General features: G+C 47.9%; 1 protein-coding gene across 6 annotated transcripts in view; it reads left to right on the top strand.

Annotated features, from left to right (window-relative positions):
• The window catches only part of DISP3 (dispatched RND transporter family member 3), a 132,295-nt gene that overhangs the window by 77,418 nt on the left and 28,460 nt on the right, over nt 1-26,417 (top strand). Inside the window, exons 2-3 of one of the 6 annotated variants that reach the window (XM_061450093.1) lie at nt 10,475-10,614; nt 14,962-15,055. Coding sequence is in view for 2 of the 6 variants with exons in the window: in XM_061450087.1 (XP_061306071.1) it covers nt 14,924-15,055 (132 nt within the window). In the remaining 4 variants the exon portion in view is untranslated. Of the gene's footprint in view, nt 1-10,474; nt 10,615-12,917; nt 13,107-14,244; nt 15,056-19,673; nt 19,825-26,417 lie in introns of those variants that run through there. The other 5 variants (XM_061450090.1, XR_009742823.1, XM_061450087.1 and 2 more) reach the window with 5 other exon arrangements.

Below are 26,417 nucleotides of genomic sequence, written 5' to 3'. Positions count from 1 at the left end.
AGAGGAAAAACCCTGTCCTGCTGTACCCAACTAACAGGCTCAGAGGTGAGCTGAGTTTCCTTCTGGCTTATTCTGTGTATTTACAGGCATCTTTTAGGTAGGAATAGGAGGCTCTTCAGGGCACTGCTGGCTTTCCAGATAGACAAATTTGTAGCTATCATAGCAAATCAATCTCTTGCACATAGAATATCACTGCAAACAGGGAACACATGTCTTATCTAGACCCTCTTCTGGGACAAACAGGCAGATCAGAAGTTCCAGGAAAATGAAATACATCTTGCTGAGGCTGGATCAATGTGCTGGTTTATGGGAACAAGCAGAGTGCAGGCTGTGTGCAGGGGTGAAGGGGTGACAGCTGCTATCAAATCCTATCCAAATCCTGTTAAAAATGATGTGCTGAAGAGTTTGTGGGGAAGGCTCTGTGAGAAGAGGGATGAGGGAGGCAGAGAAAGGGATGAAGGTAGGTTTCATTGAGCAGGTTTTCTCATTATCGCTCCTGAGAGCAGCGTGTGATCAGGATGAAGATGTGGTAGATTGCTGCGTTAGCGAATTTTAAGTGGGAAAAATCACTTTTGTAGGAAAAGCTTGAAGACAGGATTTCAATCACCATGAGCACAGAGAGCACAGGCATTTGCAGAGTGCTGGTAACAACTTAAATACCCAGAGGGAGGAAAGTTGATCAGTCAGGACGGTAATCCCAAAGCTGGGAGAACTTGCTTCAAGAGTGCCATGGGAAAATCACTTAGAAGATCCCTCACAATAATGAGGTGCTGTCTCTCATCTTCACTCCTAAAGGTATTTGTTGGTTTGTCTCCTTTTTAACCTGAATCTCACTTCCCCATGCATGTAAGAGGCAATATCTGAAGAGAGCCTTTGGAGGCTAAATATATTATCCATTACACATCCTGGTATGAAGGACTGACAGCACTGGGTGGACAAATCCATAAGCAGGTAGCGGTAGGCAGACAGGTAGATAGATAGAGACAAGCAGACAGGCAAACAAATCCTTATGTGCTGTATGCTTTACTTCTGCAGCTTATATCAGCTTATTGACTCACTGTCACAAGTCAGGATCTGAATTTCTGCTCTCATCAGGAAATGAGTATGTGGCTTGGGGCCCAGTCGTCAGCACACTGACATTTAAAGGCTTGAGTGAAACCAGGGATTTGCCTGTTTGTGCTTGGTTGGGAATTCCTTCCAAACTTGGTGACTCTCAGCAAGTTAAACAGAGAATTGCAGCAACTGTTGCAATCAACAGATGGAAATACAGATTTCTGAAGACATACATTGCATGGGGGAATAGCACATCTCAGGTGGAAAAATAAAGGCTAAAATACATTGCATGGGGGAATAGCATACCTCAGGTAGAAAAATAAGGGCTAACATCTATTTCTAGGCCTTGAAGATCAAAGTGTATGGGATGGAAGAGAAGGGTCTAGTTCCCATAAGTAACTTTGCAGGCATATCCACAGTCTAGAACATGTTCCTAACTGTGCCTCATCTGAGCAGCTGCAGCTCCAGGCTGAATTGCCTGGTTAGGTCATCTCTGCATCTCCTAATCATGTGTGGCATTAAACACTTATTCAATGAAACGCTTTTCTCCAGCACCAGTTATTAAGCATGAAAAGTTGATATTGAGCGAGGCCACTGAGCCAAGACAATTCAATAACTAGCAGGGAGCAGAGATTACTTCAATAGAAGTTTGCTTGAGCCAGATGGAGCTCCCGGGCTGCACTGGGACAATATGACACATGAAATTGGCCTCTGGCTTGTGTTGACAACTCTAACTGTGCTATTAAAAAGCCATCAATGAACTGGAGTGAGGAGTTGCAAGAAAGGACATGGTAAGGGGGGAATTGGGGGGATTTTAGACAAAATGTAGGGAAGTGGTGGCTATAATAGGCAGCAAGGCATGGCTGGGAGACTCTAAATGCCTCTGTGATCCTCAGCACCAGAGATGGAAGAAAACTGCTCTATTTCTCCATAGTTAAGAGAAATGACCTGCCCTGCAGTGTGGGACAGGCTGGTCCACCCATGAATTTCTAGCTAAAAGACCTCTGCATCCCTCCCTCCAGTTTCAGAAGGAAATGCTTGGTGTTTGTGCTGGCAAAAATCTCCAAGTTAACCAGCCCTCCCCTTAGATGTGGAGGCTGTTCCCTAGCACCGCAGCTGGACCACCAGAGCCTGGGTCTACCACGTGAGGCCTACACACCAGTCCTGCCAGGTCTGTAGAGAGACACACAGAAATGTTTGTGCACTGAAAGACATGTTCATAAAACCAGAAAGCACATTTTGAAGGCAAGCTCCTTCTGCTACCTTCTCCTCCTCCTTTTCCCTCCTCTTTCAGAGTTGCTCCCTTCCCTTTCATCTCTCTTGTTCCATATCCCATGCCTTTTCCTGCTTTTCACTCTCTCCATTACTAACCTGACCCTGAGAGTCCAGTTTGTAACCAGGACGGCTCAGAACCAACCCCTCTGTGTCCTTACTTTTTATTCTGTACTTCATGGGACCTGTGCCTTGTTCTGTGTCCTGGGATGCTGCTAACAGCCTCTTTAGGGAAGGGATTGCCATCCTGTAACAAGCAGGGTGGTATATGACATCCAATTATCCAAACAGAATATAATGTAATTTCACCCATGGGCAGCGCTGAAAGGAATGAATTTCCTCTGAGTGTGATGTATGAAGCGTCCTCTGCTATCTCTGTTTGCTGAGCTTCTTGCTTTACTCCTACCTCCCCAGCAAATCTCTAAAGCTCAGAAGACACTGGAGCACAGCACATTTCACAGCTGAGGAACCAAGATAAACCAGAGACATTGCAGCTTGTTGTTTAAATCCCAGAGCAAACAGAGGCAAATTAATGGGTCTTTCTATATCCCTCCCTTTCACTCTTCCGTTTGTCTTCTCCTTTCTTGTTTTCTCTCCTCTTTCCCTTTTCCTTTGTTCTCTTCCTTCTTTGTTTCTTGTTCTGATAAACATGATTCATGCCACAGCAGCATTCAGCCTTGGAGGCTTTGCTTTGCATCAGGGGAATGGCTAGGACAAGACAGGACAATTCAGGGATTTAGCAACTTGTATTTAGCCTGCTTTTCCCAGGGTTGAGGTGCTGGTCAAGAAGAATGCAGCTGCACGGTGATGGGTTAGTTAAATCCTGAAGGGAAGGGCCAGCAAGGGAGCTGGGCTTTTTCCAATCTTACATCTCACAGGTTTTTGATAATAGTTTTAAATAACTTAATTCCTACACTCCAGTGAAGAAGTCTGAAGCATTCCCGACTGACTCTGCTTTGGGACAACAGTTCAAAGGTACGGAGGCATCTATGGAAAGAGAGACACAGCTAGCAAAATGTTCAAAGCACCTAAGGCAGTTCAGGTGTCTGACTGTGAACAGGACAGGGTCACAGCTCTTTGGATGCTTATTGGGATCTTGCTGCACGAGTCTTACTGGGGGATGCTTATTGGGGTCTGCATCATTGAGTGCCAACAACCCACAGTAACTCTGGCCTTGTGTTTTAGCTCTGGCCCGTGGATGCAGGAGCCTGTTGTGCTGCCTCTGTGCACCAAGTGTGTGCCTGCACTAAACACCACATTGCTGCTCCTGAGTTAGAAACGCTGAGCAAACCAGACTCCTGAATGTGCAGTGCCTCAGGCACTTTGGGGAAGGGTAAAGAGAGATCTGGGTCCTATTAACATGCTACCCTGAGCACTTAAAACTTGCCTTTTAGCAGAGAGTTGTCCAGATATGAGCAGCATGTTACGCCATGATTGATGAATCTCAGGTGTGAGGAAAGAAGAGGAGGAAAAGAGAGAGGAGTTGCTAAATTAATCCCTGGACCCAGCTCTGCTCCAGACCAGAGCCCCAGGGGCTGCTGTGTGATTCCTCAAGCCAGAACTGGGCCTGGCTATGACACAGCTTCTGTGTTTCCCAATGAAATGCCTTGTTGCAGAATGGAATTAAGGGGACTAAAGGTTGATTTTATGTCTTTTTGATGCCCTAGGATAAGCTTTAGGACTTCTTTGTGGGCTTAAACAGCAAGGAGAAAGGCAGAGGAGGGAAGAAGAGAAAACAAGAAAGCAAAAGACAAACAGAAGTGTGAAAGGGAGGGATATAGATAGACCCATTAATTTTCAGCTCATTACTTCTGTGAGCTGAAGGTGGTGTCATTCATACCACTGCAAAGTTAGAGCCACTCGGCACCAAGCTTCGAATGTGTCCTAGTCTAGCTGAGACCAGCTGTGGGATCACCAGCAGGTAACAGAGTGATGGCTTGTCTAATGAGGACCGTGCTGCTGGAAAAGGGACAACAATACATACTTCAGAGGGAAACATAAAGCGTGTACACTGCCCAGCACTCATCACATAAAGGCATGCAAGTGGAACGCTGAGGACTCTTTGCAGGGCACGCTCAGTGTGAAATTGCTTTGGCCAGCACATCGTGCCTGTGTCTCCTCTCAGGCATTGCCTTGATTGGCACTGGCTCTGTGCATGCCACTGATAAAGAAGCCAAGATACCTCTCTGCCCTGCAGCAGGTTATTGGCACATCCTTCCCTTCTGAAGGTTTAGAAGGGGGTGAGAGGAGAGTCTCCCCTTTGCAGCACTGGTGGGAGACTCAGGAAAGGCTGTGCCGGAGTGAAAGGAGCCCCCAGCACTGCCCTGCACTGGCAGGAAACATGAAAGCAAAAGCTGTGTTAATCCTTCTGGGCCGGGCTGTGATCGCAGCCTTTAATTGTAGGATCACACACCACCTCCTGCATCATGCACCACATCAAACAGCATGCTCTGCAAACTCCAGCTGTATCCTCCGAAGCTGCTGCCTTCATGTTTATTTAAAAGAGCTGTGAAGCTTGGTTAAAAGTACATCCAATGGAAAATGACAGCAAACAGTGCTGAGAGCAATTGTGTGGATCCCAAAGGCCTGAATACAAGGGAAAACCCCTTTCCTATGGGAAAAGCACAGGGAATACTCAGGAGAGGCAGTCCTGCCAGCCCTTTTTGTGTTTCTCTTTTCCTACCCTCCTCTGCCTTTCTCCTTGCTGTTTAAAGTAAATACCAACCGGGTGCTTGAGGCGTCTTTGGACCTCTGAAGTGGTGGTGCCTCTTTGATCTGCCATTTGAAAGGACGTTGGCATGTGCTATGTCTTTCCTGCTTCCTTGCTGCATCTTTGTCAGGGGTATAATTCAGGACTAATTAGTTCTCAGTTCTCAGGCCTCGCACGGGAGCATCAGCACCTGGTGGACTCTATTTGCTAAAGCCTTTCTGAGGCAGGAACACGCCACTCTTTCATCTTATTGTACAAATAATCAGAATAACTCAGCCAAAGCCCCTGGGATGCAGTTCGTGCTTGAAACACTTCCTTCAGTGACTGGCTACTTTGGCAGCCAGAGTACAGAAGGGACTGAGACCTCCTGCCTATAGATGCTGCCAGCCTTTCATCTGAATCCCCATGGGCTCCAACCCTTTCTAAGAAGCTCTATTTCAGAACTGTGCCTCTCCTAGAAAGCAGCTGAAATAAAGATTGACATATAGGCTTGGGAGAGGTGGGATGGATGCCAGATTGTCTATGTAAATGCAGTAGATTCTCTTCTAATTTTGTGGTCCTGGTACATGGTACATGCCCGGCTCTGGACTACATGGGGACCTGTTGCCTTTCTGTCAGACCCTTCAACTCTACATGGTCTGGGTCACCCCATCAGCTCTGTACAATGGAGAACCATGTATGCCCAGTGGCACTACCTTTGGCTCTGGAGTGCTTTTGCACCTCTGAGACCAGTGGAGCTCAACAGTAAAGGTAACACCACCTCAGTCAAGTGGTTCTGTGTGTTGCAAGGTTGAATCACATTTATGTCCATAAAGACTGAGATCTATGAGATCTCTTCTTTTTGGTGTGACATCTCGTCTCAGACAGACCTGATTTCAACCTCTCCCAGTCCTTCGACTGTCAGCAACAAAATCCCCTCACACAAATTCGATTGCTGCCTTGGGTGATAATTTTCCTGCTTCTAATGTATGTGCACATTGAGGTTGAGTTACAGTTGCTGTGGGAACCATAACTTTGAGTTTTATGATTCAAAAAGAAGAAGAAGAGTATATTTATATACTTTATTTTGCTTGTGAATTGACATGTTAATATTGACGCAACGGAAGAAGAAAGAGAAACAAACTTCTAAACAGAAAGGATAACAGCAAGTACTGATCTGTTTATTTTCCCTTCTGCAAAGTTCCCCTCACAAGCAGAATCCTCACGATAAAAAGGGGGAAATTATGAACTGTGAAGCAGACAAAGGGGAAGAAAGAAAGCAGCAGATAGCTGAGAGGTTAAATTATGTGGTTGCATTTACCAGCCATAGATGGCAACATGCTGGGAATCTTTGTCTAAAACCAGCAATAACTTGATGAACTGAGATGGGCAGAGTCCAGAACTTATTGTGGGCAAATGGAATCATGCTGCTGTTGTTGCTCAGGGAATTATGCAGGGAAACAAAACAGGCACTGAAAAGCACATGGGGGAGACATGAATCTGTTTATGGTGTCCCCCCCACTGCCCTGGGGATGCTCACAGGCTTGTGGATTTAAAGCAGAAAGGTTTGTTCCTCACAGACTCGGAGGAACTGCAGAGTGTTTGCAGCAGGCTCGAGCACAAGACTGCATTACACTCTGTGTAATTCCTCAGAAAGAGAAATCTACTTTTGGTCTTGTACCGGTGTTAAGTGAGAAGGAACTTTCTTCAAGTTAATGGTGTTAGATGGCATAAATCAGAAGTAACAGGGGAGAACCAGGCTGTGCAGTGTACTACACCCGTGTTTCGCTGCCCAGCAGCAGCCAGTAATGTGTCCTAGTCACAGGTTTACATGAGGTAGGATGCTAAAGCACATTCTGTGTATACCAGAACCTTTCCCACATGGCTACTTCTACTGAAGTCACAAAGTTATCTCTTTATTCAATTTCTCTCGGATTTGAAAACACCCCCTCCTTTCCCTCCCCAGCCCATAGCCACTCTGCACTGGTCACACTGCCCACTGGGATAGAATCATAGAATCATAGTTAGGGTCAGAAAGGACCTTAAGACCATCAAGTTCCACCCCCCCGCCGTGGGCAGGGACACCTCACACTAAGCCATATCACCCAAGGCCTCATCCAACCTGGCCTTGAACACTGCCAGGGATGGAGCATTCACCTCCCTGGGCAACCCATTCCAGTGCCTCACCACCCTCACAGGAAAGAATTTCCTCCTTAGATCCAATCTAAACTTCCCCTGTTTCAGTTTTAACCCATTACCCCTTGTCCCGTCACTACAGTCCCTAATGAAGAGTCCCTCCTCAGCATCCCTATAGGCCCCTAATGACTTTTACTGAGCTGGTGTCCCTAACTGATGTGAAACCACAAGTCACTTCAAAAGCATGACAAGCCTCTCACCAGCCTGTGAAGAAGATGATTAAAAAGGACTGGAAAGGCAAAATCAATCTGGCCCCTTCTGAAAGTTGTTTGGGTGCACAGAACCAAAAGCAAACATTAACAAGCTTCAGCTGGGCTAATATGTGACAGAAGTAGCTTTGTTTCCTAAACACAGAGCAGGGATTTGTTTCCACAGCAGACAGTGATGGCTGAGGAGGAATCACTCCAGTGTGTCAGATAAATAACATGTGTTTCTAACATTATTTTTCACTCCAAAGCTCAAAGAAGCCATAATGGCCTTCAGGACAATCAATCTAGAGAGCGAGTTATGGATTTAACACGTTAGCCCCTGGACAGCTGCTGTGAGAGAGATATTAAATGGCCATTCTGGTGGATTAATGGATTCCCAAGACACACATGTCCCTGCTTGGCTAGGCTCTGACCCCGCTGTGGGGAAGGCACTCAGAAGACTCCTGTGGAGCTCACTTGCAGCCCCGTGCACACATTTTAGGACCAGCTCCAAATGTTGTTGTTTCAGTGTATTCACAGGATCACTGTTTTCCTGGGAGCACAGTATGTGGACTTTTATAGATGTGACCTCAGAGAAACCTCAGGAAGCAGTGAAGCATTGGAATACCCATGGGAATCAGACACATGCAGGCAATATGTGAGTTACCTGGTGCAGCACAGTGTCTCACTCAGCGCTTACTGTCAAGGTCCTCAGTGGATATATACTAGTCTAAATCCATCAGATTCACTGGCATTACACTGACCTACACCATGAGAGCCGGTAACTGTGGTCTCAGATGGAGTTAAAGTAGTTGCTGACTATGAGAAATCTCTCATCAAGCTCAGCTGGATGTTGATAGAGCAGGTGACTGCAAGGAGAGAAGTCCAGCAAGATCTCTGCATCTCCTCCTGTAAGGCATGAGCAAGGTTTGGCCAGGCTATTTCTGTTCTTGCCTGTCAAATGTGTTAATTCTCATTTCCACGGCATCAATAATGGCCACAGCAAATATTTGATTTGAGTGAAACGTGAAAGGAAAGGAAACTGCTTCCCCTTCCTGGCTCAGGGTGCACTGGATGTGAGTTGGATCTAAGGAGGTGGGGAGACAGCTGGGGAAGCAGCTCTCACAGTTTGTGGATGAAGTGGCATGAATATGTACAAGAGTGTAAATTGGCTCCCACACGTAACCAAGGTGCCTGAAGGCCCAGGTGTCCTGGCTAATTGTTGTAGACAATTAATAACTTAGATTCTATTAATTCCATATCGTGCTGTGCCACTCATTAGAAGAGCAGAGAGTGAGATTCTCTGTAAACACTGCTTGGAGATAGGGAGCGTTTGGGGATCCAGGCTCAGGAGGTCACATCTGGGCTGGCACCATTCTTGGCTCTAACAGCAACATAATAATAAGTCATCATAAATCACAGCGACAGCAGGAGACAGCGGCACACTGTCCATCAGCCTCTGGACGTGTTCTGGGGTCACAGTGAGGGAGAGCTTTCACCCTCTTGCTCCTCTCTGGAAGCAGGAGCTGGATAATGAGTTTGTGGGTTTAGTAAAGCACAGAGTAGATCAAACCACATCCTTGTCCTGTGACCCTGCTTACACGTGGACCTTTCTTGGGATGATCAGAATCCCAGAAGTCAAAAACGTAATCAGACCGCATCGTGTCCCACCCGCAGGCATCTCCTGCAAACTGGAAGCCTAGTGGTGCTGTGTGACTTCCTGAAGCACACTTGAGGCCTTCGTGATAACCTGCCACTAAAATCAAGTCTTCTTGAGAGGAAACACTAGTAATTGTAAGGGGATGTGGCAGCTACCCAATTTGGTCTCTGATGCAGGGCCTAGAATAGATGCAGTGTATGTGGGAGGACTCACGCAGGCATAAGCAATGCCCCCCTGCGTGGCCTGGGGAAAGCTGGTATCACTCTCAAGCCAGACTGTTTTAGAAGTAACCTGAGCAGTGATGGACCCTGGTTTTCAGTGTAATAAAGCTCACTTTTGCTGGGTTTAATGCACTTCTCACAGCAGCATCCATCAAAAGCAAACAGCACCTGAAAGAGTGCAGCTCCCTGGTGCTTGAGCACCCAGGAAATGGATGGTGCTCCAAGCTGAGCTTTTGCAGGCAGCATGGAGCACATTATGTCTGGAAGCAGCTGACTTTTTATGGTGTTCCAGCAAGCTCCTCCACGAGCTACCTCTCCTTTCTCCTTCCTCCAGCATTCATGTACTTGGGCTTGCTGGGGTTTTGACTGCACCACTTCAGTGACTTTCTGTCTCCTATTTTAAGTTTCTCCTTTTCCATTCATTTCTTTCCTGGAGTTTCATGCCAGACAGAAGAAAGTTCCTCCTCTGCAACTTTCCTATCCATCTTGCACAAACTTTATAGCAGCGATTATAGGTACCAGCCCTATGCCGTCATTTTCCTCTTCTTTTGTACAATTTTTAACCCCTTCACCTGCCTCCTTTACTCTTTTTTGTCTTTTCTCCTTCCCATACCACATGTTGCCCTGCTTGTTCACTGTCCTTCCTGCTCTTTTTGACAGCAGAAGAGGTTCTGCAAGACCATGGTCTTATCTCTGAGGGCTGAAAGTGTCCCCCAGATTGATGCCTCAGCTTGGATTACAAGGGGGATGCTGGATGCCCTGGTTTGTGAGCTACATTGGATGGTTACAGAGATCCAAATAATTGCAATTCTAAAATATAACTGCGGGGAAAAATGGGAAATAATTATAAATGACTGAATGTAACAGACTGCTGATGGGCACTGGTGGAACTTTAATCTCTGGGCCTTATTAAAGTAAACACATCATTGCCACCCACCAGCTCTGGCCATTCTCACTGCTTTGCCATCTGCTGCAGGACGGCTGGATGGAAGCAATTGCCATCATTTGCAGAATGGCCTCATGCAAAGCACAGTAGGAAGGCTGCCGATAGTTTCTGGTCTTCTGGCTCCGAGGATACAAAGCTGAGCTTTCACTATAGGCAGAGGATCCAGACTACTTCATTCCATCTCTTTTGAGTTTCAGAACTTGCAGAAGTTTTCCAGGCTTTGATGAAACTCTTTTCATTGTTCCCCAGGGACAAGGAATTTCCAAACCATCCCATGGATTGCAGCTTCAGCCAAACACCAGCACCGGAGGCAGACTGGGAAGCAAAATAAACAAGTTAACACCTAAGCCACACACACTGTTCGAGCTTAATGCAAATAAATCACACAGGTATTAAGTTCAGCTCTAAATCCCTCTCTCCATCTTCCTGTCTTTCATGCGGTCTGTTTCTTGCCTATTTTATTAGTCTGCCAGTCTGGGTTTATGTACAGTTTAGCTTGCTCCTATGGCTGTGTCTTGTCTGTCTGCTTCCCTGGTTAAGCTTCTCACTTTACCTCTATCCTAATAACACTGTGTTGGTAAACAGGGGCATGCCACCAGAAGCAACTGCAAAAGGTACTTCTCCAGTCCCATCTGCCAAGGGATATTCTCCATTCTGAGAGACCAGGGGCTCTTTGGTAGTGATGATTCTAGTTCTCAGCTACACTGAGGTCATCACTTCCACCCCGGAGCCAGCACAGATGGATCTGTCCCCACACTGCCATGGCTGCAGTTTGCAGCCTTCCATACAGACACAAACCACTGACAGGGGTATGTAGGGTGTATATATGGTGAATGATGTGGAACCACCCCAACAGAGCAGAGTTGGGGCAGAGCCTGTCAGAGCCTGAAGCCATCCTCTTTGGCAAAAGGCAATGCACATCTGCCTGCCTGCGCTGCAGTGCTCAGACACACACAGTGTCCCCCTTCCTTGCTCTCAGAGAGAACCAGACCAGCCATTAGCTGCCTCACCCACAGGATAGAACAGCCTTTCTGCACATCAGCAGTTCAAGCAGGCTGCTGGTCAGGTGGAAACATTTGCACAAAGCAAAATACAAAGCTTCACTGAGAATAGGTGGAGGATTTGACTGCACTCCGATTGCTTGGGGTATGAAAACAGCACAAGCTCCTATTCTGTTTCATCATCTAAGGCAGGATGCTTTTCTTGGCTAGGTGGAAAGACCCAGAGATGAAAGACACACTTAGCTGCTTAGCTTCCCAAAATATAGCTGTTCCTGAGATAACTCTCTGTGTGCTATTTAGAGGGGGGACAAAAGATTTATTTGCCAAGTGGATACCATATAGAACACCCTGCTATTGCATGTTTGAATAGACAGGTAATGAGTCATATGCTCCATTGCTAGGAACTGGCCAAGCTTCTGAGATCAGAATAGAACATGACTGATTTATGGCAGCTATGAATTTGGTCCGTGTTTCCTTCCCACAGTTAATTTTTTCCCCACAGTGGTAACATTAACAGGAAAAATACCTGATATCAATGTGGACAATTTGAATGACAACTTCTCTCCCATTAATCATCAGGCTGGAATGTGCCCTGTGTTTGTTATGTGCCCACTGGAACATTTCCCACATATTGTTCTCAGTGATTTACACCAGGAGAGGGAGGTTTGGAGGAATCCTTTTGCTTGCCAGGAATCTCCAACCTAGAACCTTCCTAGGATGTTTCTGGTTTGCAGGAATTTTTTGTGTTCTGGTAATTATCCAACCGTAATTTCTCCAAATCCTCCTGGTTCTCCAGCAGCTGAAGATTCCTGGTGTTTCTGAAGTGGTAGTGGCTGTGCACATTTGTTTCAGTGTCTGAATGGGTTAGTTTGACAGTTGCCCAAAGAAGCTGTAAATGTTCCATCCCTGGCAGTGTTCAAGGCCAGGTTGTATGCAGCTTGGGCGACATGGTCTAGTGTTTGGTGAGCCCATGGCAGGGGGTTGGAACTGGATGATCCTAAGGTCCTTTCCAAACCAAACCATTCTATGATTCTATGATTTCTTGTCCTCCTTTTTCCCCCATTCTTATTATGTCCTGCTTTCCTGGAGCAGGCATTTCTCCCATCTGATTCTCAGAAGCACCTTTTTACTGCCAACACCAATACGCAAAACCTTCTGAATGTCCCCACTGATGGAGAAGGAGTAACAAAGGTTGCTCTGCTCAAGAGTATTTTATTTTTATTGCTCCGAAAAGGGATATCTGCAACCCCAAATATTTCAGCTTAAACTAATATATATTGGTTCCAGACAGTGCCTCTTACAGATTTGTGCTTCCAGTGAAGAGCTGACATTTTCTGCTGGTACAGTAGAGCATTTTTTTGACATCTTTATTCCCATTTACATACTTGAAAACAAATGGCCAGGTCTGAAAAGCTTTGAGCACTCACAGATTCTGTTACACATAGTGGGAGCTTCAGGTCTGATGCTTTGGGTTGCCCAGAGAAGCTGTGGCTGCCCCATCCCTGGCAGTGTTCAAGGCCAGGCTGGACACAGGGGCTTGGAGCAAGCTGCTCTAGTGGAAGGTGTCCCTGCCCATGGCAGGGGTTGGAACTGGTTGAGCTTTAAGGTCCCTTCAACCGAACCCAAACCAGCCTGGGATTCTGTAACTCTATGAAACACAGATTTGAAAACTGGCCTTTTGGCATCAGGATTTGAACATCTTGGCTTTTCATTATTGGAATGCCCTGACTTTGCCCCACTGCGACTGCTTCTCCTTGTGGTGTATTCCTCCTTTGGGATCTTGCCTTCATCAGAAAGATGATTTCTGAAATGCATCAGGACACAAAAGGCTCTGGATGATTGTGACACACAAGAGGACTGGAGACTTCGGCTACATGAAGGTCAGGCAGCTGCTGGGGCATTTCCGTCAGGGAAAACGCAGTTGAAGCTCTCAGTTAACAGCTCTCTCCATGGTGTTGGGGTGGCTCAGGGGACCGGTAATGGAATATAGCACTTTTTGCCTCCGCTTTAATAGTTAACATCCTCTCTGATGAGTAATAAGTGAAGGCTGGTGCCAGCTGACTGTGATTTTTGGCCTCTTCGATGTGACCTTGTGGAGCGAACTTAGTCTCTAAATGCCAGATTCAGCAGCCTTCCCTCAGTAGGAGGGAGCATTGCAGGCAAGGTGGGAGGAGGTATGTGCAGGCTGCAGGTGGCAGAGTGCAGCACTGAAGAGCCGAGTTTAGAAATCACCAGTTTAACCTTCCAGGGTCACCAAACACTGAGGTCAGAGTGTGGTGGAGGCAGCTGGTAAGAACAGGCAATAGTGGACAAATATATGGCACCCTAAAGCCCTCCCAGCACCAGGCTGCACAGAAGGGAGCAGAAGGCTAGAGGAAAGCCAAAGCAGAGATAACTGGAGTGACCTGCTCATGATCTCAGAGTGGATCCTGGAGAGCCAGGAATAGAGGAACAGAGGGGTCCTCTGGGCTGTGAGGTGCCTCAGACCATCCCCCTCTTTATAGACTGTTATTGTGTTTATACCATTAATAATGTGAAGAAAATCTATCTACAGTAAAAGTTCACTTATTATGTCCCCCCTTCTGTGTTCAACTGCTACTATCATCTGTGTGGTAGAGTCCATTCAGGGACAGCTCTTCAACTAGAGGGCAGGTAAAATGGTATTAGATGCTCTACAGGTGGATGTGAAAGAGCTGAATTTCAGAGGGGTTTCTGCAGATTCTGGGGCTCAAGGAGGGAACCAGCTCTATAGAAAAATGCAAGGGAGACACAAAGCCATAGATGAACTAGGGAATAGGAATAGGAATAAGAATAGGAATAGGAAAGGTTGAGCAGGCTTTGCCAGAGGATGACCATTAAGAACAGGGCAGCACTATCCTAGCTCATCTGTCCCTGCAGGGACACAGTGGGCACATTTCTTCTGCTGACCTTCACCTCAGAGTGGCCCATAATGTATAACCTCACCAGGAGGCACAGAATAGCCTCATCTCTGTCCCTCCACTGAGTGTCCTCTGATGAGAGCTCTGAAACAGAGGAAAGGATGTCCTGTGCAAAGTCACATAGCAAGGCAATGGCAGAGCTAGCTGGGGACAAGCCTCAGGGCTTCTCGAGTCCCTGGCCTGCATCTCCTGTGCGTTCAGTGGCACAAAGCAGCTCTGCAAATCCCACATTCATTACAATACAATAAAGCTTTGCTGCATGGGTCTGTCTGGGTTTTTTTCCACAATGTCTCTCAAACCCAAGAGTGATTTGCATTTTAAAACCACCCGTTACAGCGCAGGAAAATGCTATTCAGTAGTTCCCAGAGCTCAGGAGTGAAGATTCTCTCTCAGTTGTTCCCTCCCAGTTCTTTTGCCTAAAATATATTTTTGTCCACATTGCACATGACTTATTGCTAATGTTTATGTCATGAATATTCATGATATCCTTGGGCTTCAAGCCTCCCGTGGAAAGGCAAGCACAGGAGGCAATGGCAGCCCTGAAACTCCTACACTCCATCCATACAGCGTGGAGATGTCAGGGTGGAGGCTTGTTTGGTTAGGATGTGAGATACTAATGCAGTCTGAAAGCCTTTGGGGAATGCTGGTGAAGCTGTTAAACAGTGCAGCAAAGGCCTTTTGAACAAACAACTTCCATATAACCATAAGCTTCACTTAACTGCAAGGAAAAGGACCCCCACACAGCAGGGGTTTATAATATGCTCTGTCTCTCTTCACATCTGTTTCTTTGTCTCAGGCAATATGCACATGGGTCTGCCTTTACCAGAGAGCTTCAGGACTGGGGAAACTTCCTCCTCCTCAGAAGTGTAAGGTCGTACCTGTCAGCAATAGTGAGCTGGGTTTCCACCTGCAAATTTACACTGCTGCTTGCATCCAAAACAGCTTCCCCCTCCCATGCTGGCCTGTGCCCACTGCATGGGCCTGAGGATGCATCCTGCCCGAGCCAGAGCTGCTCCAGAGGGCAGGGTCACGCTTCCCTTTCGCTGGTGTGGCTGAAGGCTCCCAGTCTCACTGCTGTTCAGATGGTGCCATCTGGCTCTCATGAAATAGATGAGCAATGTTATCCGATAAAAGAGGGGCTGGCTGGCTGCGCGCCTTCACCTCTGTGCTCTTTGGGGAAGTGATTGTTTCTGGGTCTGGGAAATGTTTAACATAAGTTTTGAGTACTGGTGTTGCCTGAGGAAGAAACAATAGGCTGGCAGCTTGAATTCAGGTCTGACTTGGTGGGAACTAGAAGCTATTCCACTTGATCAGGTCAGGGCTGAGGTTTATAAATACAAAGCATATAGGAACAGCTGGTGATATGGTTTTGTGGACAGAGAGGAAATATCCCTTTCCTTGATGTTCCATCAAGGAGGATGTTTGGATTAGATAAAAATGAAGAGAAAAGGTCTGAGTTCTCTGACAGGAAGACAGTAGGAAACGAAGAGCACAACTTCAAAAAGGCTGAGGGAAGTTTCTAAACAGAGCATTTTCTCCCTACTCCCAATTTTTTTCCCTCTGAAAATATGCTTTATCTGCAGCTCAGCATCCTTTAGGGATTGTCCCGTGGAGCTCAGGGGTGCTGGATGTACCAGATTCTCCTGGGGCACTTAGCTGACATTGGATGAAACAGAACCTCTCTGGCTTTGGGGGCTTTGCCCTTTCTCCCTGGGTTTCTCCATTATTTTCTCTCCACTTTATTAAGCTCACTGGTGTATTCAAACAGCCTTGCTTTGAGCCCTGGTTAGCAGCAAGCACTTGGAGAAAGCTGCTCAAATAGGAAAGCTCTGAACTTGGGCTAGATTCTGCACTCAGCTGTGTCACCATAAACCCCATTGACTCCTAAGCACCTACTCTGTAGTGACGTCTGTGTCACTAAGATCAGTCCCACTCTTTATTCATGCACCCACAACCTTGCACTCACTCATGCACAGTTTCATCCTTCAATCCAGGCACTTCTCTCCAGCAGTCAAGCACACACAGTCAGAGAATCAGAGAATCATAGAATGGTTTCGGTTGGAAAGGACCCTAAGATCATTGAGTTCCAACCCCCTGCAATGGATAGGGACACTTCACACTAGACCAGTCATTTACACTAACAGTGGCAGCCTCATATGTACTCCAGGGACACACTGGCAGGCTCTGCATGCACTCATGTGTGCGTTTCACCTTCCCCAGCCTGTCTCCCAAGCCAGCAGTGGTGTTTAATAGAAGTCCAGTGCTCAGCTGTTACCCAGCCCTCGCTGCTGTGTGGCTGGTACAATGCGAAAGGCTTTCAGGCAATCAGGCAGTAATAGACCTTGTGGAAGCTGAAAGTCCCCCAGATCAAATTTACAAGGCCTAAGAGAACCTGCCTGGCATTATTTAATGCCTTAGTAATGAGCACCTGAACAGGAAAGATTGCTTGGGTAGTTTTATTCTGCATAGATAAGCAGTCAGAATTTCAAAGAGGGACCATAAATATAAGCAAGGGGAATATCCGCTGGTGCCTGATTTTGGTGCTGAAGGCAGTCATGCTGAGGCTGTGAGGTTAGAGAGCATGAATAAAGGGGAAGATGTTTTCCTTCAGCTTCCCAACTCCAAAAGGCATCATTTAGCCAGGAATGGCTCTCGGTGCAGGGCAATCCTTTTCCTGCTTGTGACTGTGAGCCTGTACGCATGTGGCCAGGCATTTGCAAACAAGCTGCTTGCTAACGAAGACTGCAGTACAGTGCTAATGGCTCTTGGTGTCACACATGTGTTTGTGTACCTGCATGGTTAATAAGGACAACAGCAGTGTGCAGCACCTCTGTCTGTGTGCTGTTTGTGCCCGTGTGGGGTTAATAACAGCCACAGATAATGCTGATGCTTTGTGGGCACATTTGCATTGCTGGTAGAGTCTGCAATATAGCACTGAAACCTGTGTGTATGGGTATATGCAAGTCATGTGGGTACAGTTTGTATTTATGTGCATGATAGTGCTTCTTATGTGTGCAGTTGTGACCTGTGCCAGAGGAAAGCATGCTCAGTGTTGCTGATCAAAACTAGTCATGAACTATTTATTCATTTTGGCAACACATGCTGCTTTGTTGAAGCACCACTTCTGTGAGGCCTGAGGGAGGGGAATGATGGCAGGCAGGGGCTGATGTCCTCTGAACACAGAGGGGCATGGAAGGAAATGTTAAGCCAGGTATGAAGACTTCCACTGTGCATCATCCTGCCTCTCTCATCCCCAAATAACTTGAAATCTTTTCTTTCTTTCTAATGCAGAACAAAAAGAGCCTGAAATCACAGAAATATCCATAGAGTGGGGCTGTCAACCCTCCCATCCAGGTGAGCTATTCTATTACAGGGCTTTCTGAGCACTGTACAGACCCCTATATGTTCATGGAGTGACATTTAGCAGCTGAATGTGGCAGAGTGTCTCTGTATTGACAGGAAAAGGCATATTTTTACTGTATATGCTTTAGGTGCAACACAGCAAGAGAAACTTCTAGTGCGATTAAGGGCTAGCATAGCTCCGAGGTGTGTGTGTGATGAAGGAAGCTGTTGTGTGCATTTACACTGTCAGAAAACCATGTACAAGTCTTAGGAGCTACAGCTGTCAAGCTGATGTACTTGTGCCCGTGGAGAGGAGACGGACACGGCTGGTCCGTGTGTCAGCATCACTTTGTGTCTGCCTGCCCGGGTGAGCATTACAGGGCTTGGAGCACAGTGTGCTTGTGTGAAGAGGGGAGCAAGGGGGTCGAGGGGGGCTCACCTACACCTGTCTGTGCCCGGAGGGCTATCGGGAACACTGCCAAGGGGAATCCTGTTATGTGTGAGCGCTCATCGCAGCGCTGAAGGGTAACTCCCTGCAGGTTGCTGGGCTCTGCTGTGTGATGGATTGAGCACTGCTGCTCTTCACATCAGCGTGGGCTCCGCTCGCACCACCGGCCAAGTTGGGAAAAGCCATTTTGCTGTTTACTGAACAGTTGCAGCTTTCAAGCAAATTGTTTCCCCCTTCACCACCACCTTCCCTGCGGAAACCTCCCTCACTGGCACAAACGCACAGAGCAATTTTACTTCAGGAGCCTCATTAAATTTGCATTCCTTGGAGCCCCACAAGGAAGATGATGGTCTGCCTTTGTCTGCCTGGCTTCCTGTGCACTTTGGTTGATGCATCAGAAGGGGCATGATGCCTCTGACACTGCCACCTGCCTGGCCAGACTGAGGTGATGGGCTGGTTTTACTGCACTGCTCTCTTATTTCTTGCTGACTTGACAAATCTAACCTCAAAACTGGGGGTTGAGGAGTATTTTTCCTAGACACCATCAACACTCAATAAGTGAGAATACTGCACAGAACACGCTCAGGTCACCTCTGTAATGTAGCCTGAATAAAAGCCCTTCCCATCAGGTAGTTCTGCAATTTACTCACATAATCCTGCTCTTACAGGAGTCCCCATTGTAGTAGCAGGTCACGCCAGTAAACAGGCAAAGGAGGGGTGGGGGGGATGTTGTTCTCTTCCTGCCTCCTAAACCGGAGTGAGTCACAGATGAGCACACAGTAAGTAAATGCAAGACTGCTGTATGCAGCATAGTCGTTAGAGACCTTATGCCAACACAAAGCCCCTGTACTCTGGGATGTCTTTATCATAAATAGGACTCTTTAGGCTCCTGAAAGCCAACGCAAGGTCGACAGATACCTGGCTGCATAAGGATGTTTTCTCTGCCACCCTAGTAAATAAGCCTTTGCCACCTCCCATTTAATGACTCGACTTAATCCAGAGCTTGCTGCTGCACACCTCTGCCGCTGAATACATGGAGCTGTCTCTCCCATATGGAGCGTTAATCTAACGGCGAGAGCACCAGCAAGGAAACCAGATGAGTCCTTCCAGAGCTCTGGCTCCTGGCATGGGGTGCACGCAGCTGCTGCAAAAGTTTCTGGCAGCTTCTGTTCCAAGATCCGCCCGGTTCCGGAGAGAGGGTGATGGTGCTGCCAACCCTGGCAGGGCCGGATTCCCGCAGCCTGTGCTCCGGGGCTTCTTACACCGGGAATTGCCTCCCCTCTGTCTCACACCCCTGTGAGCCAAAGGCTCCCTGAAGGCGGGCAGGGCAATCCCGGCTGCACCCGCAGCTCCTGCCCGCTCCCATAAGTAGCAGCACAGGGAGGGCACGCACCGGGCATTGTGTGTGTGTTCCCCCCCCCCCCCGGTCCCCGCCGTCCTTCCGCTGGGGGCCGGGCCCGGCGCTGCCGTACCGGAGCCGTTTCCCAGCGGCGCCGCACCGGGGGCCGGCGCGGGCGGGGGCCGCACACGGGGCAGGGTTTATAGCGCGGCCGCAGCGCCGCCCGCAGCCCGCCGGGGCGGCACCGGGCAGCGGCCGGAGCTCGGCACCGCTCCGAGGCGCAGCGGCGGGGGGTACCGGTTGCCCTCCCCTCCTTTCCCTCCCCGGGGGCCGGCGGGCCGGGCTTGCAGGCGGCGGAGCGGCGTTAAAAGGCGGTGGCGGAGGAGGAAGAGGAGGAGGGGGCTCACGGCGGCGGGGCCGGGTGAAGGCTGCGGGGACCGGGACCAGTGCGCGGCGCTGCTGGGCGGGCATCGGCATCGCGGAACCGGCCCTGCCCCGGCATCGCTGCGAGCCCGCGGCTGCGGGCGGAGGTGAGTGATGCGCTGCGCTGCCCGCGGTATAGGGGTGCGGAGGGACCCGTGGGGCTCCGGGTCCCGCTGCTGGAGGCGATGGTTGGAGGAGATCCCAGGTTGCGATCGCTCCTTTCACCCCGCTCCAGTGGATACTTCTTTTGTTAAGCCCTCTGCTTACCTCTCCCCCTTGTTTTTCGATGCTGCGGGTGCAGCAGCTCGGTCCCTCCGCTGCGTGTTCAGCCAACTCTCCCTGGAAGCTCTGGAGAGTTCATGAATATGCACGGAGGAGAGAGCGTTTCCCGGGAGGCTGCCTCTATAATAAGCTGGTGGAGCTGTGCCTGCAGCTCAAGGGAAGTTGGGTACCAGTTGGGTCTCCGATCTCCCTGGGCTTAGCCTGCCGCCCTGGGGAGCTGAAGAGCCAGAAGTCTCATTGCTCCGGGATGTTAGTAGTCCAGTCAGGCAGGATCCTCATCTCTGGTAGCAGCTGGTGTCAGATCTTTGTCTAGGGGGTGTAAAGAGAATCATGTACCTTGCACATGTGAGGTAACCTTCCTGTGTCATGCTGGCTGGTGTGGAAATGGACTTTGCCTGCCTAAAATCCCCGGGGTCACTTAGTAAGGGCACTCTATTGCTTAGCAACAGTCCAGACTGCAGCCCAGTCCTTGGCCCTTGCTATTCCAGGTGGTCTCCAAAGACATAACAGCGAAACAGCCTGTGTCCTGGCAAAAGGGACCCTTTCATGTGCTTTGCTATTTGATGAGCAAATCAATAGCAGGGCTGGTTCCACTGCCCCGGTGTTTGAAAGCACTTGAGAAGGGTGGGGGCTGAGTAGAACTGAAACCTTTTGGAGCAGATAGAGTGGGATGACAGTGGCAGGTCCCTCACAGGTGTGTGTGTAGCACCTTGCTGCTGCCTGCTGTGGCACTTTGCACCTCTGTGTTGTGCCTGGGCACAGCAGTGTGCTGGTTAGCAGCCTTGGCTTATGTGATTATTAGGAGAGTGCTTTGACAGATGTGCTGAGTCTATTGGGTTTAATGTCATACACAAGTGAATGAGTCCCTTTAAAACAAAGCTGATGCATGCCCTCTTTGTGGCTGCAAGACACAAGTTAAGTGGGGTGAGGACTTGTGTATTGGAAAAGAAGTACTTGTGCAATTCAAATGACAGAATAAACACAAAAGCCACATGCTGGTGCGCGCAAAATCTGTTACCCTAAAAAAGCTCAGGTTTTTAAAAGCAGTTTGCCCATGAAAATTTGGGTGAGCTTTTGAAATGAGCTTTCTATCCTCACCTGTAAAACTTTGCTGGGGAACAATGTTTGTCCTTCTTGTGGAGTGTTGATAAAGGTATTATCCACAGCATTGCCTTCCTTTGATTGCTCTTTTAGGCGGTGTGTCTAGATGGAAACCTAGCAACACAATAACTGTATTGAAGGGAGATGTTTCAATAGCTACTCTTCTTTTATCACACTGGATGCATCTTCAGAGGTTAGGCTCATCAAGCCGAGCTCTTTACCTCTTTGGAGCCTTATAGTTTGATTCTGTAAGCCTGGAATAAGACAGGCCTGAGCTAGTGGAGAAAAAACCAACAAAGATTGAATGGAAATGCTTCATAGGATAAATAATCCATTCCTCCTTTCTTCCTGCTGCCCCTGCAAATACCTGCTGTATTCCCATGGGGAAAACACTACAGAATGCTTGTCTAATAGAAAAATGGATTGTAGGGGAAACCAGCCCTCAGCGTTTTCACCAGGACACAGGGAAAAGCTAAAGGGCAAATGGCCCTGAGCAATGTGTAAGTGTATAATAGGTGAGAGCCACACTGGTGTTTGGGAAGTAGATCAGCATCATTCCAGTCACCCACTGTGGTGAAGACTGTGATTCAATTTCTGCAACAGATAGAGCCAAATTCGTCCTCAGGCATGGAAATAAACCCACCACCTGAAGTCACTCTGTGCAGCTTTACCTCCTGGCTGTATTCTGGTGTTCTGAGCTATGTTGGCAGATACCCTGATTGTACATGCTGTCTCTTCACAACAGTGGAGTAAGGTACTTACAGGGAGTCGATGTGACAGTGTCTGAGTGGCTCTGTGTAATCTGGGGGCACAGAACTGAGGGATTTCACACTGGTGAAATCTCTGTTAATTTTCAGGTGTTTGGGGAGGATGCAGTTGCTGGGTGCTCAAACGTCTCCCAAGCCCTTGTACTTGAATCTTGCGCTTGAAAAATGAATTAAACATCACCAATGCCTTTGTCAGGCCAAGAGGGAAAGTGGTGAAGTTACAGGAGATCTTTGACCACTTCTGTGTGTGTTGTTTCTGAGCTGTTAATGAGAAGTGTTTGTAACGGGCTGTATTGTGCAGGAGGATAGCTGCCTCGGGTGTGTCTATGTGTATGTAACTGTATGGCACGAGTGTGATGGGATGTGTGCATTTTAGTGTGGCCCTCGGGTGGGGTATGCATGCAGTGTTAATGTTTTGCACCCAGAAATCCACAGCACATGAAATCCTCTTGTGATGCCAGTGCTCTGACAGAAGTGCTGCTTATACAAAGACTTGCCTGTTGGGTACAAGTGTTTAGTAAGGAAGCTTGACTGAAATGGAGAGGGACAGGAGTTCATGCCCTGCCGGTGTATGGGAAATCTGGATACGTTGTGACTTCTATTTCTGAAGTTTGAGCAGGTCCTGCTGTGGGTCCCCGGGTCTCAGGGTGATGCTGCCGTGGTCTGTGCATGCCAACAGGCAGTAAATCCTGACAAGACTCTCTTCAGCAGGAAGCATTTAGCATAGAGTTGATTTAATCCTGTAATCTTACCAAGCACTGACAGAAGTGAGAACTGAACAGATTAATTCATTCTCAAGACTCAAACCCCATTATATTTCCCAGTGTAGTGCACAAGATTTCACTTTTCACTTACCTCATTGGCCTGGGGGTTTTTATTCACTCTGTTTAAAAGCAGCCAACTATAGATTTGGGCTCAGTGGTGAAAGGTGCTCTGTGATCAGCTCTCCTATGGTGTGAGTTGATCTGTTGAAGCAGCCTCAGGGGGTTTCAGATCAGAGCCAATAATGTGGTCTGTGGGTTGGGTAACTGGGAGTTGCAAGGTTGACAGAGGAAGGAGTTGCTGTAAGTGTGGGTACTGGTTACCTCCTTGGTGACAAGCAGTCCCATTTACTTTGTTCCTTTGTGCCAGGCAGGAGGAGTGGAACATGTCCTTTGCCTTCCTCCTGTCCACACACCTCCCTGTTTGTATACAGAGAGATAAAGCAGTCCTCACAAAGTGTGTGTGCAAGCTGCCGTTGGGCTCTGTGAATGCATGGCCAGGGGCAGGGGACTGTGTTTCCAGAGCTTGTGATGGAGTTGAACAATGAGATATTAGTTTCTAGCACTGCCTTATGTCTCCCCTGTGATAGCACGGAACAGCCTATCTCTTTAAATGATTGATTTCACACAGATTTACTGGAGTTCATTCATCTCGGTGTAGTTTTACCAGGGTGAGTTTTCCTGAGGTCTTTCCTAAGGGCTGGATCCTGCCTCCTTGCCTCTGGCACAGGAGCACCTTGTTTCATTAATAGCTCTGCTGCATTCAGTGAGACTGGTTAAAGAGTAAGGTGCTGTGGTGCCTGTGATTCAGACTAATGCAAGTCAATTTAAAGGACAGATTAAGCACAGTGTGAGTATGGATTGCAGTGTCTGGTCCTTAATGAATAATTCAGGAACATGGAGCAGCCAACGTAAGAGTGAAGTGCTTAATCCAGATCTGAGGTCAGCAGAACACTTTCCGTTGACCCCAGTCCAGAGTATGCTTCAGCATGGGTTTAACTGGGAGGTTGTAAATTGTCCCATTGATGGCAATGTGCTTCAGGCATGGGTTACAACAACTGTATGAATTAGCACCTAGTAGGATGTTATTTACAACCCTCTTGCCTAGTCACACTGCAGCAGCAGCTCTTGTTTGATGCTGTGGGTCTGCAGTAACTGTGGAACCCTGTTCTTCCACAGGGATTTACTTCCCATAAAGGTAGAGCTCAGTGCTAGTCATGAGCAGTGCTGAGGTTTTGATGATAGCAGCACCATTGCCTTGGAAGGGCAGAGCATCTCCTTTCCTGTTGTAACTCTGGAACTATAAAACCTTCAGTGAAACCTCTGCCCTTGCTGTCACCCTGTGGATCCTGGCAGTGCAATGGGCTTTGCTGGCCGTGGGCAGCCAGGTAGGTCCATTGCAGAGCACCCCACACATAAGCTGTCTCCTGCCCTGGAATAAGAGCTTTGCAGATACTTGGTCCTTTTTCTCTCTGTTGAGTTATCTTTGCTTGCTGGGAGAAGAGGTTTGGGGAACAAGGCTGGGATACTTTCCCTGCCATCTGCCTTAAGGCAGCAGGCTTGAAAGTTGGCACAGTTAGTTCCTGATCTTTGCCAAGCTCTGTTAATAGGGAACAGCTCCTCCTGAATAGGAGACAGTTCATGTTACATAAATAGTGGAGCAGGGGGAGAAGCCAATGTGTTTGCAGGGGGTGAGAGACATACTGGCAGTTGTCTGGTTCTTAAACTGCTGCTGCTGCTTTATGGGGGAGAATCATTCTGCTCCCTGGACTTTATGGTGTGGGTGCTATTGCTCCTGGGGGTGGTGCCACAGCTGTGATCTCACTGTGTAAATGCAGTCACATCAGTGAAGTCACGTTGGATTTGTTCCTGGGAGTGTGAGCCCAGGATCTACCTGCTAAGGTGACTCATGAGCAAGCTTGTATGGACTTCAGGGCATCCTGTCTGATGCTGCCACAGATTTTCTTCCCATCTTTTTGCATAGCAGAGATGCCTTTGACTTGAACACAGAGCAGGGTTCTGGGAGATCCCGTTTTACTCTGAGCTCACCTGGCTGGCTGATGTTGGGCCAGCAAGTCACAGAGGCTGTTTCTTCATCTCTCTGTGGTGATATCTATCTAATAAATAATAACAATGCCCTACGTTAAATTGGCATTTTCATTCCCAGGATTATTTGGCTCAACACATTCTTTCACAGCCTGTTTACAAAAACATATTGTAGGGTCCATGTTTCCCCCTGTCTTCCTGTGTTCTTAAAGGATCTGTGTTTGCAAACCAATAGCAGAGAAGGAAATTCATGGGTTAGCATAGCAGGCCTCTGCTGGGTATTCAATCCTTTACACTTTCTAACATTGAGCACGGGAGAAGCTGGGGCATCTGGTAACCAAAGCAGAGGATTGGGAAGAGTTGGGTCCTGTTGTTGCTCTGACTTTGAGCAGGTCTGGAAGGTTCCTTAGCAAAGATGACTCGGGGGTTTGGATGCCTCAGTTTCTGGACACCCGGTTTGTGCCACTGCACTAACTGGAGTTGTGGGTACCACTGCTGCTCCTCCCCACAGGGCAGCTAACCGACGTTAGCTGTAGCTTGCGTGGTCTGTATTTAGCTTCTGTCAAAATCAGCAAAAGTAATGGCTGAGTTCCAGCAGAGCTGGAGTTAGAACGTGGAGCTTGCTTAATTCATTTGTAAACTTGCATGTAATCCGACCTATTTCCCTAGAGGAAGAAGGGAATTGGATCTGATACGTGTTTGCAAAGGGTTTATGCAGTCTCTGATAGGAGCTGATATGATGCACAAATGCAAAGTGCTTTCTACTCCTAGGGGGATGTGCTGCTATATGTTGACTTGTTTCTTGGCTCTGTTTTACACCCAGGAGCAGAGAATGAATTGCTTTTGAGTGCTGTATTAAGGTCTGCAGAGACAATTTGATAAAAAACCAACCCAAAACAAGACCTAATCCTTTCTACTGCTTGGGGTACTGCAGAGCACGCAGCACACTTGATGCCATGAATGGAATCGTTTGTCTTTTTGTTCTTCCTTTTAAGAAGGAAAATGAATTCCTGAAAAAGAAGGGGCTGCAAACTCAGGTTTGAACTGGAGCCCAATGGGGCTTTTCAGACATGTCTGAGAAGCCCAAAGCAGTCCTGGCTCCTGCTTGCAAATCAAACCTGGCCAAAGCCTCTCTCTTCGTATTTCCTCTGCCACCTCTCCCCTCGCACACCCTCCCACTTGCTCTCCAGCTAACAACTCATGCGCCAAGTCTAATCTCCAAGCCAATTTTTATGGCTGAGTTGAGATGGGGAGGTGGACAGGCCCACAAGAGCATGAAAGTGACTCAATAAAACACTGGGCTTCATTTAAACCAAGGGCTGTAAGTCTCTACAAGATAGACAAACAGCTTGTTTCGAAAGCTAAATCTGTCTCGCTGGAAAGCTTGGGCTAGTTCTTGAGCCATGCAGAAAGCTGCTCCTTCTGGTGCTTCCTGCCAGCAGGTCCAAACTCCATGCACTGCAAGCTGTGGTTCTTCAGGACCCATTCAGCACTTGTCAGTACCTTGGATTCACCTGAGTGTCAAATCTATGGCTATGCTTTTAAACAGAATGTCTTGGAATCTGGTGTATACCCTTTGAGCCATCTTGTTTTCCACATCTAAACTGAATTTTGCTTCCAAGGCCACCCCTTCTCTTTCTCCCTATTCTAATCCTTCCATCTCAGCTCTGTCACTTGACATGGGGCTCTTTGAGACAGGCAGTAAATGGACAAATGACCCTTGGCATTCTGTGGTCCACTTTG

Source organism: Pezoporus flaviventris, unplaced genomic scaffold (genome assembly GCF_033815535.1).
Source record: "Pezoporus flaviventris isolate CSIRO_AGI_PZ_B2104156 unplaced genomic scaffold, CSIRO_AGI_Pfla_v1 ptg000009l, whole genome shotgun sequence".
NCBI lineage: Eukaryota > Metazoa > Chordata > Aves > Psittaciformes > Psittacidae > Pezoporus > Pezoporus flaviventris.
This window is presented reverse-complemented; position numbering and strand designations above follow the sequence as displayed.